The sequence below is a fragment of the Rissa tridactyla genome, chromosome 6 (genome assembly GCF_028500815.1).
Source record: "Rissa tridactyla isolate bRisTri1 chromosome 6, bRisTri1.patW.cur.20221130, whole genome shotgun sequence".
NCBI classification, from domain to species: domain Eukaryota; kingdom Metazoa; phylum Chordata; class Aves; order Charadriiformes; family Laridae; genus Rissa; species Rissa tridactyla.
In genome coordinates, this window is record NC_071471.1 from 50345290 (window position 1) to 50360608 (window position 15319).

At 42.4% G+C, this 15319-nt stretch overlaps 1 protein-coding gene across 8 annotated transcripts in view; it reads left to right on the top strand.

The window, feature by feature from the left end:
- Positions 1-5977: 5977 nt before the first annotated feature.
- PPP3CB (protein phosphatase 3 catalytic subunit beta) overlaps positions 5978-15319 on the top strand; it is a 50798-nt gene continuing 41456 nt past the window's right edge. For 2 of the 8 annotated variants that reach the window (XR_008466949.1, XM_054205055.1), the window contains exon 1: positions 5982-6467. Coding sequence is in view for 7 of the 8 variants with exons in the window: in XM_054205055.1 (XP_054061030.1) it covers positions 6398-6467 (70 nt within the window). In the remaining variant the exon portion in view is untranslated. Of the gene's footprint in view, positions 6468-10005; positions 10024-15319 lie in introns of those variants that run through there. The other 6 variants (XM_054205052.1, XM_054205054.1, XM_054205053.1 and 3 more) reach the window with 6 other exon arrangements.

A 15319-nucleotide genomic window follows, 5' to 3' on the forward strand; every position in this document is an offset into this window, starting at 1 on the left:
AACTGATTTTTCACAATAAACTACTAATTTGAACACAAGGATGTAATTCATATGAAATGCTGACATAGTACAGACCAGAAAATAAATTTATAACATCTTCTCAAAGTTTTTTTTGTGGGGGAAGCCCACATCTCTCCAGTGGTTTTATAGTTTTTTAGTTGCATATAGAGTTACTGGGACAAAAAACCTAGTAGAAAAGCTTTTAAATCCTTATGTGTGATTAATTTGGGGTATCCTTTTCTGCATTCATTTAACTGTTAATTACGGCCTCAAGTTTGCCCAGTTATGAGGGTCACTTTTTGCTCAACCCCTTCTTAATCTATCCAGTCCCAATGGAACAGTTAATTCTTATTAATACTTAATGGTGTTTGGTCTCAGTAGCTTGATAAAAGGATGCAGAGGGGTAGGTTGGAGGCATAGTTGTACTTCTGCCATCCGGTAACGATGGCCAGATGTGTTTGTGAGAAGAGTGCATGCTCTCTTCAGAAACTGAGTCGTCATATCTCTGCCTTTTGTGGGTTTGTTCCCCCCACAGTTTCCTTTAAAATTGCTTAATGGGATTTCCCTGATCTGTAGGACATTGTGTTCATGGATCAACATGCTTCATCAAAGTTTAAAAAAAAAAAAAAGTAAAATATCACACTGTTTTACATCATAGTTTCTGTTGTAGAGCAACAAGATTGGTTTTTTTTCTAATAAGGTCCTATATGCAGACCTGCTTACCTTAAATACTTTTGTCAGTTAAGTCTCTTGCTTGTGGAGGCTCTGAGAAAACTAGAGAGAACACAAAGGAGGGCAGCAAAAAGCAGAGTGAACTCAATTTTTAGAGTGAGTAGAGGTGACTGGATCATAGTCTATTAATATCATCAAGGTAGTAAGATAAATGAAGAGAGGGAATTGCTTGGTCTCGGATGGTAGGAGAAAGAGCAATTGCTTAAGGCTAAGGAAGGAAAAGTTTGAACTAGATAGTAAGGGCGGGGGAAGGAATGCTTTAAGCAGAGCAAGTGAGCAATGCTTTGAAGAACCTAAGGAAGAGTTTGAGGTACCATCACTCCAGAGGTGTGAGATTTAAATTAGAGATGTGGCTGATAGGTTTTGGTATGAAAAAAATCACCTAAAATTCTAGAGTCAGGCTAAGTGGTGCAGGCTGGGTTGCCTTACCCTGTTTTTTACAGCTGTGATATGATGCAAGGAATGACTGTGGCCTTGACTAGCTTTTTCTGTGTAGTCTGTCCTTCCACAGCCTCTTCGTAGAGGTTATTGGGAAATGAAGGAAAAGTGTGCAGGAAAGGAGTGTAAAAGGAGAGAACTGTAAGAGTCCAGTAATGTGCAATTTATACCAGCAACTATCTGATAATTTGGTTTTGGTTTGTAGGTTTGTGGGTTTTGGGGTTTTTTGTTTGTTTTTTTTCTTTTTAAGTCAGTGCAGCTTCTCAATACTGGATGACATTGGCAGCTAGAGTATTGCAGTGATGATTTTGTGGTGCTGGAGAAAATGGCTTAAGACTATGCTTTCAGCTTTTCTGAATGATGCCCTCGTGTTATGGATAGTAAGGTTTGCCATAAAAAACTGCCTTGGCACAGCAGGGAAATCTCATGTCCTCTTAAAAGAAAGCTTTCAGGTATTCATATTGAAACTCAGTACAGCAATATGTCAAAATGTATTTAAAATAAAATGTGGTTTGTTCTGAGACAGTCTCACAGTTTATAGAAACCGTGATACCATTTCTGGCAATTCAGAAAGGTCGGTTTCAAGCAGTCACTAATGAGAGTCAATGAAATGGAACAACCTCTTAAAAGTTTTGTCTTCCTCATCTTGTTCTCCTGCTTACAGCACGTCTTCGCCTCTCAGACCTGGTTTATCTCTGCAAGATTTGCTCTATGCATCTTTCTCTTGGGATCTGGAATATATCTCTCTCTCCTGTGATTCAATTTCCTTCTTAGAGTTTTCAAAAAGTCCTTGTTGGGTAATTAGATGATTCTGGGACATTGCATTGTGCCAGTTTTAAAGATATGTCGCTGCTAGAGTCAGAAGGGACTGTTCCAGTCATCTGACCTTCTACATGAGATGGTTACAGAATTCCACATAGTCGGTTTTATGTCTAACTTCTGTCTGAACTTTAATAAACTGCACTTCTTGTCTGAGGTGACAATTTACTAAAACATAGTTGCTGCTATATCTTGCAGTACTTGGTGTCAGAAAAGTCTAGGTTTTAACATAACACCATTTTGTTTAAATATCCTTTGCATGCAGCTGCAGTGCGGGCTGCTTTGAGAAGGCAGGGATCATCTACATCCCAAATGGCTCTGTTCTCCACGGTACAGAATAACATGGATTGCCTTGATTATTCCATGTGCTTCTCTTGCTGAATTGTTTCTCTGTTACAAAAGCAGTTGTTCCAGTGCTAGATAATGCTTTGGAATATCCAGTCAGAATAGGAATCAGGTGCGCTTTTTAAATTTTTTTTTTAATTAGATATTAAATGTGTGGACTGGAATGGCCACTTGGTGGCAAAGCTGAACAGGAAGTAAAATGTCTCTGCTTTTCAGAAATACTTTCATTTGTCTGGCATTTGTGGGAAATTGTCAGGGTTACAAAGGCACACTGACTTCTACCTGCGAGGCCAAGTTTCTGTTTGTGATTGTGTTCCTGAGTTCCTACAATCACAATGCTACATGTGGCGCTAGTCGAAATTGTTTTATTCCTTGAACACAAGATGTACCAAATCCATCAGCTTTGCTTTCACTGTGAGGTAAGTTGAGGTAATGTGAATGCCCCTTCCAGAGTCTCTAGCAGATTTAGAGACAATACTACATGAAAAAGCTTCAATGACAAGCTAAAGAGCTTAGGTAGAGTTCTGTAGTTCACTCTCTCTCTCCCTAATATTGAGTTTGGTATTGTCCTAATGACAAAGGCACATGCTCTGTATTTCAATGAGGCAAGATGCAACGTGTAAGAAAAATAACAGCAATGAAACCCCAAGGTAAGCGTGCTAGCTAACTTTTTCTTTCTAGCTGCTGTTGTTAAAAAAAAAAAAAAAAAAAAACAACACCCAAAAAAACCCCTACACAAACAGAAAAGAGGTCGTTCAAATTATGATTTTTAATGGTTTAAGAAGGTACAGTTTGTAGGGAGACTTAATACCATTTATCACATCAACCTGGTGTATTTATGGGGGTAGGGGAAGCAAGATTTCATCTGTATGAGCCTTTTCTTCAGGTGGTGCCTGGATATGAGTGGAAGCGTTTCAGCATGCAGGGCACTAGCTGTGCTGCCTAGAAGCTGATAATCTCTCCTTCTGGCACAGCATCATAACAAAATAAAATTATGCTCTGCTTTTTCCGCAACCAGAGTTCTGACTGCGTCAGCCCCTTTTACTTCATACCCCAGGAGACAAGATGCATGTCGGCTGCGGGCTTGTGAGAGAAGGGAGCAATTGAAGGAAGTAAGAGGCATCTCTCTTGCAACTGCACTTCAGGTGAGGTGAAGAGGAAATTCCTGACAACACTCAGCAAGGTCTCAGGCTCCCTGTGTGTTTGGAAATGTATGGACAAATCCATTTCTTTATAACATGAGAATCTCTCTGCTGTTGCACGCTGTCAGACATTCAAACTGCATTTATTACTGAGCTTCTCTTGATTCTAAATAAGAGAGTGAATTCATTCCCCGTGTTCCTTGTTCCAGCAGATCTACTTTCAGCTAATGCTAAGTCAATAGCAGCAACATTTACTTACTGCCCTTCCTATCCCATGCTCTCACTGCATATTCTGAGTGGATACACGTGTATGCTATTGAAACAAATGAGCTTTTGTTCTATTTAAAAAACAGGCCCTTTAAATTGGTCGTACAATGACAGACATTTGCAGAACATGTGATGTTAAGTAGTAATTTCTACTCCTGGAAAGCTTTGTGATAAATCCAAAACAGTCATCCAGGATTTCTTCCGTGATAGTCTAATGTATCCTGGTTCTCTTGTCTGCATGCACTCATTTTACTTGTGGACACGGAATTAATAGAATTCTGTTTTTCCAATACAAGAGTCATTAATAAATAACCCAAGGGTTTATAATTCTGATTCCCTTAAAATTTTCAGTTGCTTCCTTGAATGTCTTTACAGTGATATTTCATTTGAAGTTTCTTGATTGGACTGTCTTGGCCATGTAATAAAAAAGCAAGGTCAAACAAAGCTCTCGTGTAACCCATCAGTTTTAATGTATTTTGGCTTAAGCCAAACAGCTTTTCATGCTCAAGATGCAAGGTACTCACCTCAGTCATCCTTTTCCCTTAAATCTAAATGAGGCAAGAACCAAGACCTTGCTGGAAACTATTACTTCTGAACAGCTTTTCTTTCTTAAATTCCTGATTTATTGTGTGAAACAGTTGCACAGCTCAGTACAAGTAATGCATAGGAGGTGTATTATTAGCTGAGAAGCAAAGCGGCAACTCTTTAGATATACTGCATTTGATTAAATATGGTTTTATGTATGTATTTAGATGTTTGCTAGATGGGACCGGGTTTGTTGGCAGATATTTAGGTGATGCCAAATTCAGAGATTTTTGGTTTGGGGGTGGGTTTTGCTTGGTTTTGTTTTTTAAACCCAGCTAACTTATGTGATCTCAACTACAGTGCAGTCCTACAGCCAACCCACACTGGTACAACTGAGGATATACTAAATTCGAAGAAAGAGGATGAAATTAACAGCTGGGAGAGCAGGAACCACTTAAATTTTTTTTGTCAGAAAAGTTAATGCAATATGAAATAGTCATAAGAATGACCAGATTAGCTTGGGTTTAGTACTGTTATACCAACCTTTCTGCCCTGTCTTATGCCCTGCATATGGTTGGACCTGTTGCTCTACACGAAATTTGCATGGTTTGTATATGAGTGGTTTCAGGGGAGACCTTATCGCTCTCTACAACTACCTGAAAGGAGGTTGTAGAGAGGGGGGGATCGGTCCTTCTCCCAAGTAAGAAGTGATAGGACAAGAGGAAATGGCCTCAAGTTGCACCAGGGGAGGTTTGGGAAAAATTTCTTTACCAACAGGGTTATCGAGCATTGGAACAGGCTGCCCAGGGAAGTGGTGGAACCTCATCCCTGGAGGTATGTAAAAGATAGACGTGCTTAGCGCTATGGTTTAGCACCAGCTCCGTTAACAGTTGGACTCGATCTTTCTCAAAGGTCCCTTCTACCCCAGCCCACTCCATGATTCTGTGACAGCAGGGCTGTCCTGCAGCATTTGCATGGATCAGGCCCGTGGAGCAATGCCCTGCCCCACTGTCCCCTCATGCAGCTTCAAGGGCTGTCAGGGCCTGGGAGGTGCTGCGGTACCCAGGCCTGTCACTGCTCCTGGCCCCCTCCTTTGTCCTTTGCCCGCTATTGTTCAGCTCCAGGCGTGGGACAGAGACGTTTGGCTGCATTGCCTGGTGGTTCTTCCCTAGGGCTGCATTACCCGCCGGTTCTTCCCTAGGGCGACCTCCTTCTTGGCATTGGAACTAGATGATCTTTAAGCTCCCTTACACCCGCAACCATTCTATGATTCTATTCTCCTGTCCCAGGCTGGAGAGGTGAGTCTGCGGTGCTGTAGGTGAGAGGCGCCTGCTGAGGGGGCGGAGGCAACCCATCGCTCTGAGGTGGACCCCCCTTCAGCCGGGCCGGGGGAGGTGGCCCGTCCGCCCCCTCAGCCTTCGCCGTCTGACAAAATGGCTCCCCCGGCGCTGCCGGCGGGGCCTGGCCCTGCCCCGTCCGCCGGAGCGGCCCCGCGGAGCTCTCCATGGTGGCCGCCGGCCCTCGCCCGCTGAGGGGCCGCTGGGGGCCGGGCCGGGCCGCCCGCCGCGCCGCCCCTCTCCCCCCCGCCCCTCTCCCCCCCGCCCCCCCCCCCCCCCCCCACCCGCGTTGCCACCCCTCAGGCTCGGCCTGACGCCCGCCCGTCCCGGGGGCGGCGGGGCGCTACCGGCTGCTCGCCCGCCTCCCCCGGCCGGGGTGGGGGAAGAGAGCCCGGAGGCGCCGGGCCCGTAGCCTCCGCCCCTCCCCGCGCCCCGCGGCGGAGGCGCCGCCCCGGAGGAGAGCGGAGTTTCGCCACGCTCCCTAACAGCCGCGCTGCCGGCGCGGCGGAGCCCGGAGTTTCTCCACGCTCCCGTAGTCCCCTCGCGGGGTGGCGGCCGCGGTGCATGCCGGGCCCCAGGCGGACTGTCCCTTCGCTGCGCGAGGAGCTGGGAGTCGCGCCTGCCGCCATGTTCCGCTGGGCCGTCGCCGCCGCCCGGCGCCTTTAGCCGCCCCCGCCCCGCCTCGCTGCCGGCCGCCGCGCCCCCCTCTCCCCGCCAGCCCGCCGGCGGAGGAGGCGGACGAAGGCGCCGCCGCGCCCAGCAGCTGCCGGCGGAGCCCGGCAGCGCCCAGCGATGTCCGCCAAGGAGGGGAGCAAGGTGCTGCTGCTGCCGCCTCACGCCACCAGCGAGCGCGCCGTCAAGGGTGAGCCTCCCCCGGAACCCGCGGCCTGGCGCCGCCCGGGCCCGGCGGGGCTGCGGGGAACATGGCTGCGCGGAGCGGCGGCCGAGACCCCCGGCGGGGCAGAGGCCGCCAGGGCTCGGAGAGGCGCCCCGGCCCGTGCTCGCCGCTCGGGGGGTCTGACTGGTGCCGGGAGGGCCGCCCGGCTGCGTGCGGGGGCAGGTGCCCGCCCTGGCATGGAAGTACCCGGGGGTCGGCCGGCTTTGTAGGCCGGGGTGGGGTGGGGGGGGGGCGAGCTGGGCGCGGGGGCTGGCCCTGCCGGCGGTGAGCCCCGGGGCTGCCCGCCCGCTGGAGCCGGCTGTGGGGCGGAGGGGCTGCCCACCCGCGGCCTGCGGGCCTGGCGCATCCCGCCCGGAGGGGCTGCTCGGGCGGTGTCGGCACCAGTGTGCTGGGCTGGCCGGGGCACGCCGGCTTCCCCGCCCGGGGTCTGGCCCCTTCACGCCCGGTTCTCTGGGTTTTGGTTTTTTTTTTTTCCTCCGTCTGCGCAGAGGGGATCCCTGCGATGGCAGAAGCTGACAGCGCCGGGGAGAGGGAGTGGGAAGGGGCTGCCGCCCCTTTCGTTGGCTGCGGGTCTCGGGCTCCCAGTTCTGATGGAGGAAATTCACCTTGATCTATTTCTTCGTGGCCTTTCTTGGTAGCACAGTCTCAGGGGAAGCCTTTAGGAGTCGAACGTTATACTTCTCAGAAGAAAAAGTAAAACGTTTTGAAGTACACACGTTTGTGTAGAGCTGAGGTGGTCTAGTTACTAAAATGGTGTAAATTATCATGATCCTTGCTCCAGAGCACATCAAGTGTGTCATTTTAGTATTTGTGGGGAGAATAATCTTTCACAACTGAAGTATCCTAAAACATATTCGTTACATCTAAACCATCAGTTAAGAGGATAGCATAGATAACGCCTCAAAGAACATCAAGGTTTTGATTATTTGAATTACAGATCATTTTATTTTGATGTCAGAGGTTTTGATATTGAACTGTATTTGATGATGGCAGTGCAGATATTTGTCATAGCAGACCTTGGCTGTTGGAATTCGTGGTTATACACAAAGCAGTTTGCTTTTAAGATTGACGTTCCTAGGAACATAACGTCTGACCGATTTCAAAGGGGCGGAGATCTGTTCGTTTAACTTTTTATGTAACAGGGGGTCTCGGGAAACAAAAAGGATGTCTTTGTCTTCAGCAGGTCTTAATTAAAGCCTTGGAATCCCATAGTATGTTTTGGAAATCAGCGTGTTTTCCAGTAAGCTGGAAAGCTTTGCTCACAGTGAGTTGTTACTCATTTTGGATTGCTTAACCTGTTGATTTGTTTGAAAAAATTGCAAGAGTAAAAGTAGGAAATGTTATTAAAACTAGTCTATTGGAAACTTGTGCTCATTAGTGCTATTTAACATATAGTGTTTAGACTTGCTGAATTTTTGTACCTTTACCGCAGTTTGTTGTAACAAATTAAGTTCTTGAAACAATGCAAGAGAACTAATAGTAAGTGATTAGATACTTCAGAGTGCGCTGGAAAACCTGCTGATTTCCAATTGCCTAGTAATTCAGCTTGTTAAATGTGATCTCTGCATCTGGTTGCTTAAAATCATACATTCTAACAGGATTGCAGCCTGGGGTCACAGTATTTCTTTGAACCTGGGTGTGTAGGATACAGAACTATTGTAAGGGTAATCAGGCTTTGATAGCTTCATCTGACATAATGGCAACCAGTTAAATGTTCATATAGCAGCCGTTTTCTGTTCCTTCTGTTGACCTGTCCTGTCCGTACCTATCATGCTGAATCACTGTCTTCTGGAGAAAGCCTGGGCAGCTGTGCCAAGCTGTCCGTGTTCTTGATATGAAGGACAGGGTGGTTTGGTCGTGTCATCCCCCCCCACCCCCATTAGGTGCAAAGAAGTTGGAAATATTTTTTTTTAGATAGCGACCTCAGGGGTGCAAGATTGCAGGTTATGTCAGCGCCAAGTGGGAGTATCTATGCAACATAAATACACTTATTGAAACCATGTTAAAATGTAATAGCTATGTCACATCCCTGTTCACAAGCAGATGTGTTGCCGCTCGCGTTCAAGAAATGTTCACTATACTCTTACCTATTATACAATGAATAGATTATAGATATGGTGATATTCTCTTAAGGTGGGTTCTCTGCTTTTGTCAAGTCAAGACTGCATACCAGGGGACCTAAAAGTCCTATTTTTTTATACTGGAAATGCGTGGACCAGGTGTGCTGGTGAAACTGTTATGCAACCATTTAAACTGTTGTCTTAACATTTTATACTTTTAACTTCTGTAATGCTTATGAATCACTGCAGACATTGCCTCTTTTTTATATAAGTATCAACTCATCAATAGTTCAAGTATCAATAAATAAGTAGCAACTTATTTATTGATAATTATTACTGAATTTATTTACTGGAATAAGGTTTAGTGATTCTTTTTAAGGCAATAATTTTTCGTGTTTATTTTGTTTAATGTGATCCACTATGGGAGGAAATAAAGAGTGTAAAAGTGTTCTCAAAATGTTACTTTTGTAACTTTTCTGTTCCCAAAAAAAACCATCCTTGGGGTACCCAGGCTTTCTGTCTCTCCTTGCTGAGGCATTTCATTTATAATGTCTCAGGTCCTTGAGAACAGCCACAGGGAAAAAAAAAAAGTGGCAATATGATCTGGTGTATCTGTGTATTGGTCCATATTTCAGCTTTCATGCTCTCCATATACTAGGTCTTTTTCGGGGGAAATGTGAATTCAGGACTTAATGCTTGCTGATATTTGCATTGTTTCATCTCTCACTTTTATTTTAGCTTTATTTTCTTCCTCTGTATTACTGGAAGAGGGGAAAAAATAACAGAAACCATTAAGTTTTAGAGGCTATGAGAAATTAAATTGTTTACCACTAATAATATATTTTGTCAGAGATGGGCAACAGATGCTCACCCAAGAAAAAATGCTTAAATTATTGTAGCACTGGTAACTAATCTTTTGTAATAAGGTGGGATAGTAATTAGGATGTGTCCCCCTTTATACATTGACCTGTATATTTAGCAATTAGTGGGAAGTGCATATATCTGGAAAAACATCTCAAAGTCTGTCGGGTGTAGTGTTCATATTAGACCGATACATAATAAACATAATAATGGCTTTAAATATGTAGTCTATACAGTCTAGCTGTATTGGTCTGGCATACTTTACCAAGTATGAATTGTATCATCAAAGTTTATTGATTGCTTTTAAAGTATATAAAATGCTCAAATTTTCTCTTCTAATGGCTTAATAAAATTGTCTGAGTAATTTGTAGTTACAGAGTTTCCTATAAATTAATGGTTAGCTATGGAATTGAAATATCTAAAGTCAGTTTTTGGCATTTAGTTCTCCAAAGGTGTCTTGCGGCGAGGCTTATGTTACTGCTTTTTTTAACAGAGATAAGAAAATGTACCTGTCGTCTTGATTCACTGTTTTCTAAGGCACCTTAGAAAAACTTTTCTTCATCTTTGGAGAATGATAGTGTTTTACTGTCTCATGGAAGGTAGCGTTTTCCTCTATTATGTTCTATCAAAATCACAGCGAGGGGGTGGAATGGTTTTTTATTAAAATGACATTGATATTTAACTGCTGTATATGGTTCATTTGGGTTTGCTTTTTTTTTTCCTTGCATGATTGGCTGACTTCAGTCAGCGTGCTTGACCTTTCAGTGCATGTGACTTTCATACTTTCAATTTGTGATTATATTGTATCTTTTGTACTGAAACAAATGTTTTACTGCCTTGTAGTAAAGTGTTTTTCACTGATAGAGAGGAAGAAGTGCTTGTAAGCTCAGACTGTTTGGTCCTGGGCATAGCAAGGATGAGCCATCGTTGGCTTTCCTTTGAGGGAAAAGCACCAGGGCTTCTCGGACCCACCTGTGAGTAGCTACACCACAAAATTGTACTTGGAAGTACTCTGTCCTCCCTGGCATTGCGCTTGACCCACTATGGCTGCTGCTAGGCTTTGGGAAGCAATCCACAGGACCTTGCCACGCTGCTATAGTGGCTGGTTTTTGCTAAATTGTCCATTCTTGTGGAACATCTGGAGATGTCTGTTCTTGTGGAAATGGGAGGCTTCAGTATTCCATTTGTTTTGGATAAAAGTCATGATACAGTCTGTCTGGTTGGCAGTCATTTTGGATATTAAATGGTAGTTCATTGAAACAACTCTTTAGAGAATCGCAAAGAGAAGTAACTCATAGCCTTGAGCAGGGTCCTAAATTAAGATGCTAATAGCTAGTTTTTAAACAATGATTGACATGTAAAAGAAAAAGAAATCATTGCAGTATTTAACTTTAAAATTCAGAGTCTGGTTAAAAAAAAAACAACAAAACCAGCAGGTAAAAGGATAAATGCTTATAGGCAGCATGAAGGCTGTTTTAAAGATATTACAAGGCACTTCAGAATGCCTTTGTGCTGCTGGTCATAAACGATTTTAAAATGATCCAGAAAAGCAGCAGAGTAAAGAGAGTATTGAAAGGTCATACTTTAAAAATAAACAAACAAATAAATCACAGTTCTGTTTTGGGAGAGACAATGGAGTGGAACTGAATTCTGATAAGTTAGTGTTTGACTGGCCTTATACTATTTTTTATTGTTGTTGGAGAGAAAGGATTGAGTGAATGAATCTTAAACGTAATGACAACAAAACCCCACCCAAAAATGGAAATCTGCCTTAATTTCAGTAGGGCAAATTGGTAGTTGAGGCTTGGGAAGGTAAGGCCAGAGCAGAAACATCTGGCAAATACTTACATCTGTGTTTATTGTGTAAGGAACTAAGGACTCTTTCACATGAGTCAGTTCTTATTGCTGAATGGGACCAGAGAATTGTCTCATTGACATGTAAGTGGTTTCAGAACATATCAACAAAACAAATGTTCCAAAAAAATATCCCAGGACCAGCAGATATTTGTCAGTGGATCTAAAGGAATTCTTTGGGGGTTTTGGGTGCAAAATTGCAGATTTATTTTCCATAGCCTGTGGCATAACTCATCTTCTGAGTCTGAGAAATGGAGCGCAGCAGCGTTTTTTTTTTAAAAGCTCTAGATTGAACTGAAGAGCTGTAGATCAGTAAGTCTCGTTTAAGCAGACTCATAGCACTTGTAAGAAAGAGTGGACTAACTGTGTCCCTGGGGAAATAGAAGAGGAGTTGGTACAGTTTTCATAGATGGAAATCAAGAGAAATTGTTAGAATATTTTGGAGGACCCAGTGAGCTGGTGCATCCAGGTAAAACTATTAATCAGGTTCCTTCATCAGAGCCTTTAAAGTAAGCAAAGAGGAATACCCTCTTTTGTATCGAAATTAGTTAGGAAAGACAGGATGTTAATAGGTAAGAAACTGCCGTAGGTGTGGGAGGTTAGCATGTGTCATGCATGCTTTTTAAATGTATTCATAAGTTATGTAGAAAACAGAGTGAATGGCAAATCATAACACTTATTCAGGATAGTAAACTTCCAGAGATGTTTCCGAAAGTGGCTGGGCAAAGAAGTTGCGGGACACACTGTTCTGATAAAGGCGGAGTAGACTCTACAAGGGAAAGAAAAATTCTTGCTTAAACATAGAGCGTGGTGTGCTTAGGAAAGAAACGTTAGAGTCTGAATGGTTAATATTCTGAAAATGTTGGTGCAGTGGTAGTCAAACGGGCTGATAAGAATTTAGGGATTATTAGAAGATCAGTTTAGAAAAAAGAGAATGCGCCATCATGCCATTATATGCATCTTGTGTTATATGTGCATCTTGAACAGCAGCATGTAATTTTGGTCCCCCTTCCTGACTGTTGTCTTTATCTAAAGATATGTTCAGAGGCACAGAGTGGCTTTCATGCTGCGTGAACAGCAAAGGTGAGAAATCCCTGACTTGGAAAAGGCGTAGCTGAGGAGGGGTAGAGTTAGATACTGCTTACATCATGAATGGTATTTAATGGAGAAGTTGAATAGGAAACAAGTGTAATTCTCATCTCCCAGTGAAAAGGAGAAACGCAGTACTAAACAAAATTTTCCCGAAATTAATGTAAAGGAAAGGTAAAATACTTTTACTTACAATGTGTAATTAAAATTGTGGAATTCATAGCAATAAGGTGCAGTGGAGGCAAAAACTATAAAAGTGTCTATTCAGGGTCTCACAAAATAGTGAAAAATAGTTCTATCGGTGATGGTAAACATGATGGTCTGGATGAAACTCTAGAGGAAATCCTTAAACCACCCTGTTTGGAAAACAGAGAGTACAGGAAGGGAAAGACTTATGAATCCAACATTCCCAGAAGCACATTTGAGTGCTAAATCATCTTTTGGCTTAACCCGCTATGGTCATTTTAATGGTAAGAGCATCTTTAAATACTTTTCAAACACAATTGTATTTTTCCTGAGATAAACTTCCAAAAGTATCAACCAAGTTAATTGAGAAATTACACAGACATTATAAAAGATGAATGTGACATGGCATACTAAGTATATCAATAGTTTCATTTGAGATTTAAAATTCCATGAAACTTTTAAGACTGCAAGTACATGGTAAGTAAGGATAAAATAAATAGCGCCTGCAGTGCTTTCGTAGGGTTTCAGTGTTTTTGGGGTCATTTTTCCTTGCTTCTGGAGTGCTTGTTAATATAGCAGGAGGCGTGCATTCAAAGAAACTTGAGTAAAGGGATAGTTTTTTGTGGCATTTAGGAAAAATACCGTAATTTGCAAGAAACCGACGTTGCTGAATCTGTGCTTTCTTGTTTGGGATAAATATGGTAACTCATATCTTTTGACAACTATTGATTCTAGCTTTCTGATTCGAGTAGATGCTGCTGTGCATTTGTGCTTAACTAATATTTTCAAGGTTGTTGGTCCATAGACCATCTGCGATGAATTTATGCTATTTCTTTTGAAATCTATTCTGACAAATGCAGAAGGATAATTAGATATATTCTGTCCTTGTAGCAGTCATGGGTGCTACATCTCTTTCTTCTGCGTAGATGTTGGCAGAGGCATGAAAACTCCAGGGACAGACTGCAAGATGTGCTAGGTGTTAGGCTTTGTTATTCTTCTGAGTGACATTACATAGACAGCAATGCACTTATAAAACCAAAAGCCCACAAAGCCTGACCAAACAGCAGAAAAACCGCAGACAACTGTGTTATCGTGGTAATAAACCTGCTGACAAAATGAAGGATACTGGCCTATCTTTTTACAGAACACCACGGTTGTACTGATATATATCACATCACTTAGTGGAGACAAACATTATATACTGTTTCATGTATACCTACCACCAAAGCAACAAATTCTTTAGAAACACGACGTCTGTGTTTAGTAACCTTAGTAATGTGAGCTGAGACTTTATCTGTGAAATCAAAACCACTCTTAAAACAGAAAATGAAATCTGGGATGTTCAGCATGCTTTTACAGACCAAGCTGAGTTCATGGAATGTGTCATGGGCTCCTGATTATAGAGGAAAAATGGCTGATTTTCTTTCACTGTCAGAGAAGAAGAATTGTTTAAGTTTTAAGGCCTTAAGAGCAGAAAATACTTTGCTTGTGGAGGTACAGTACCTTGTACGGTTGATCCCTGATACTTTTTCCTACCATTAGTCTAGAGGCTTTGATCTCATCTTGTTTCAAGAGCCTGTTCCAACAGGGTGTCTCTGATACAAGCCAGATTTAACCAAGGTTATTAAAATGGGCATATATATCAGCATGATTTGAATTTACAGTATCTACGTGTAAGATTTTATTAGCAGCTACTGTTGTACTCAGTTACTAGGCAATGGGAGATCTGCTTTGGGTCTGGAAGTAGCGTGTTTGTGTTAGTTGCCATACTGCACCTCTCAGCAGGGATTATTATATTGGGTAAAGTGCCGTGCTAATGTGGTTTTTCTACTTTTGAACCTCTTTACAATGTACTGTGAATTTATCCATTCAGATTGGTGCTAACTTTTAGATCTCTCTAGCATGCTTTATTGTAAGTTATAAATGTACCCAGAAGCTTGTAGAAAGTCAGTGTAGAACTAGGTTTAGAGGTTTAGCTTTTGATATCTCTGTTTTAAGTAGCACTGCAGTGTAAAGGAAAGGTGATTTTTTTTTTCCCCTCTTTCTAAGTGCATATACAAATACTAATAAAAAACATCAAAACCTTTTGTTAACAAATCCCAAAAGCTACCCACTGTTTTTTTCCCCAGCATTACTGTTTAAAGTTTTGAATCAATATTGTTAAAACTGTATCATCCATACATATTTTAAAAGTGAAATTGATTAATTTTGACTAGTAAGAAATGCTTTGTTTTAGACAATCTTGTATGTTATTCTAAATCGTGGTTTGTTATCTTTGTTACTAATGTCTATACTTTTACTAATAGGATATAGTCAGTTATTTTGTGCTGCAGTGCGTATTGCTTTAGAGATTCATCTCTGAATGCTTTTCTATTGCTTAGCTTTGCTGGGAGTGGAAAGAAGGGAATCCTTTAATGACCAACACCATGTTATTTCCTTAGGGTAATTCCTCTTAATTACTATTCTGTTACAGTCCCGAGAGCACAGGTTATGCACAAAGACTTTGAAACATGGGTCATATTTCTGTCTTGGAACACATCATGCTGCAATTCTTTTTCCTTAGGCTATAACATTCTATTACTACTTCATCAAAGGTTTAATTAAACCCATTAGTTTGCAGAAATTGTCTACATGCTTCAAAAATTATCATCCTTAACCTATTAAAAGATGTTATTTGTAATATTTTTCAAAGGTATGAGCTCTAATATAGTGTTAACTATTGTTGAGACAAAAATTGAAGTATAATATGGAAAGAAACAGTTTTTA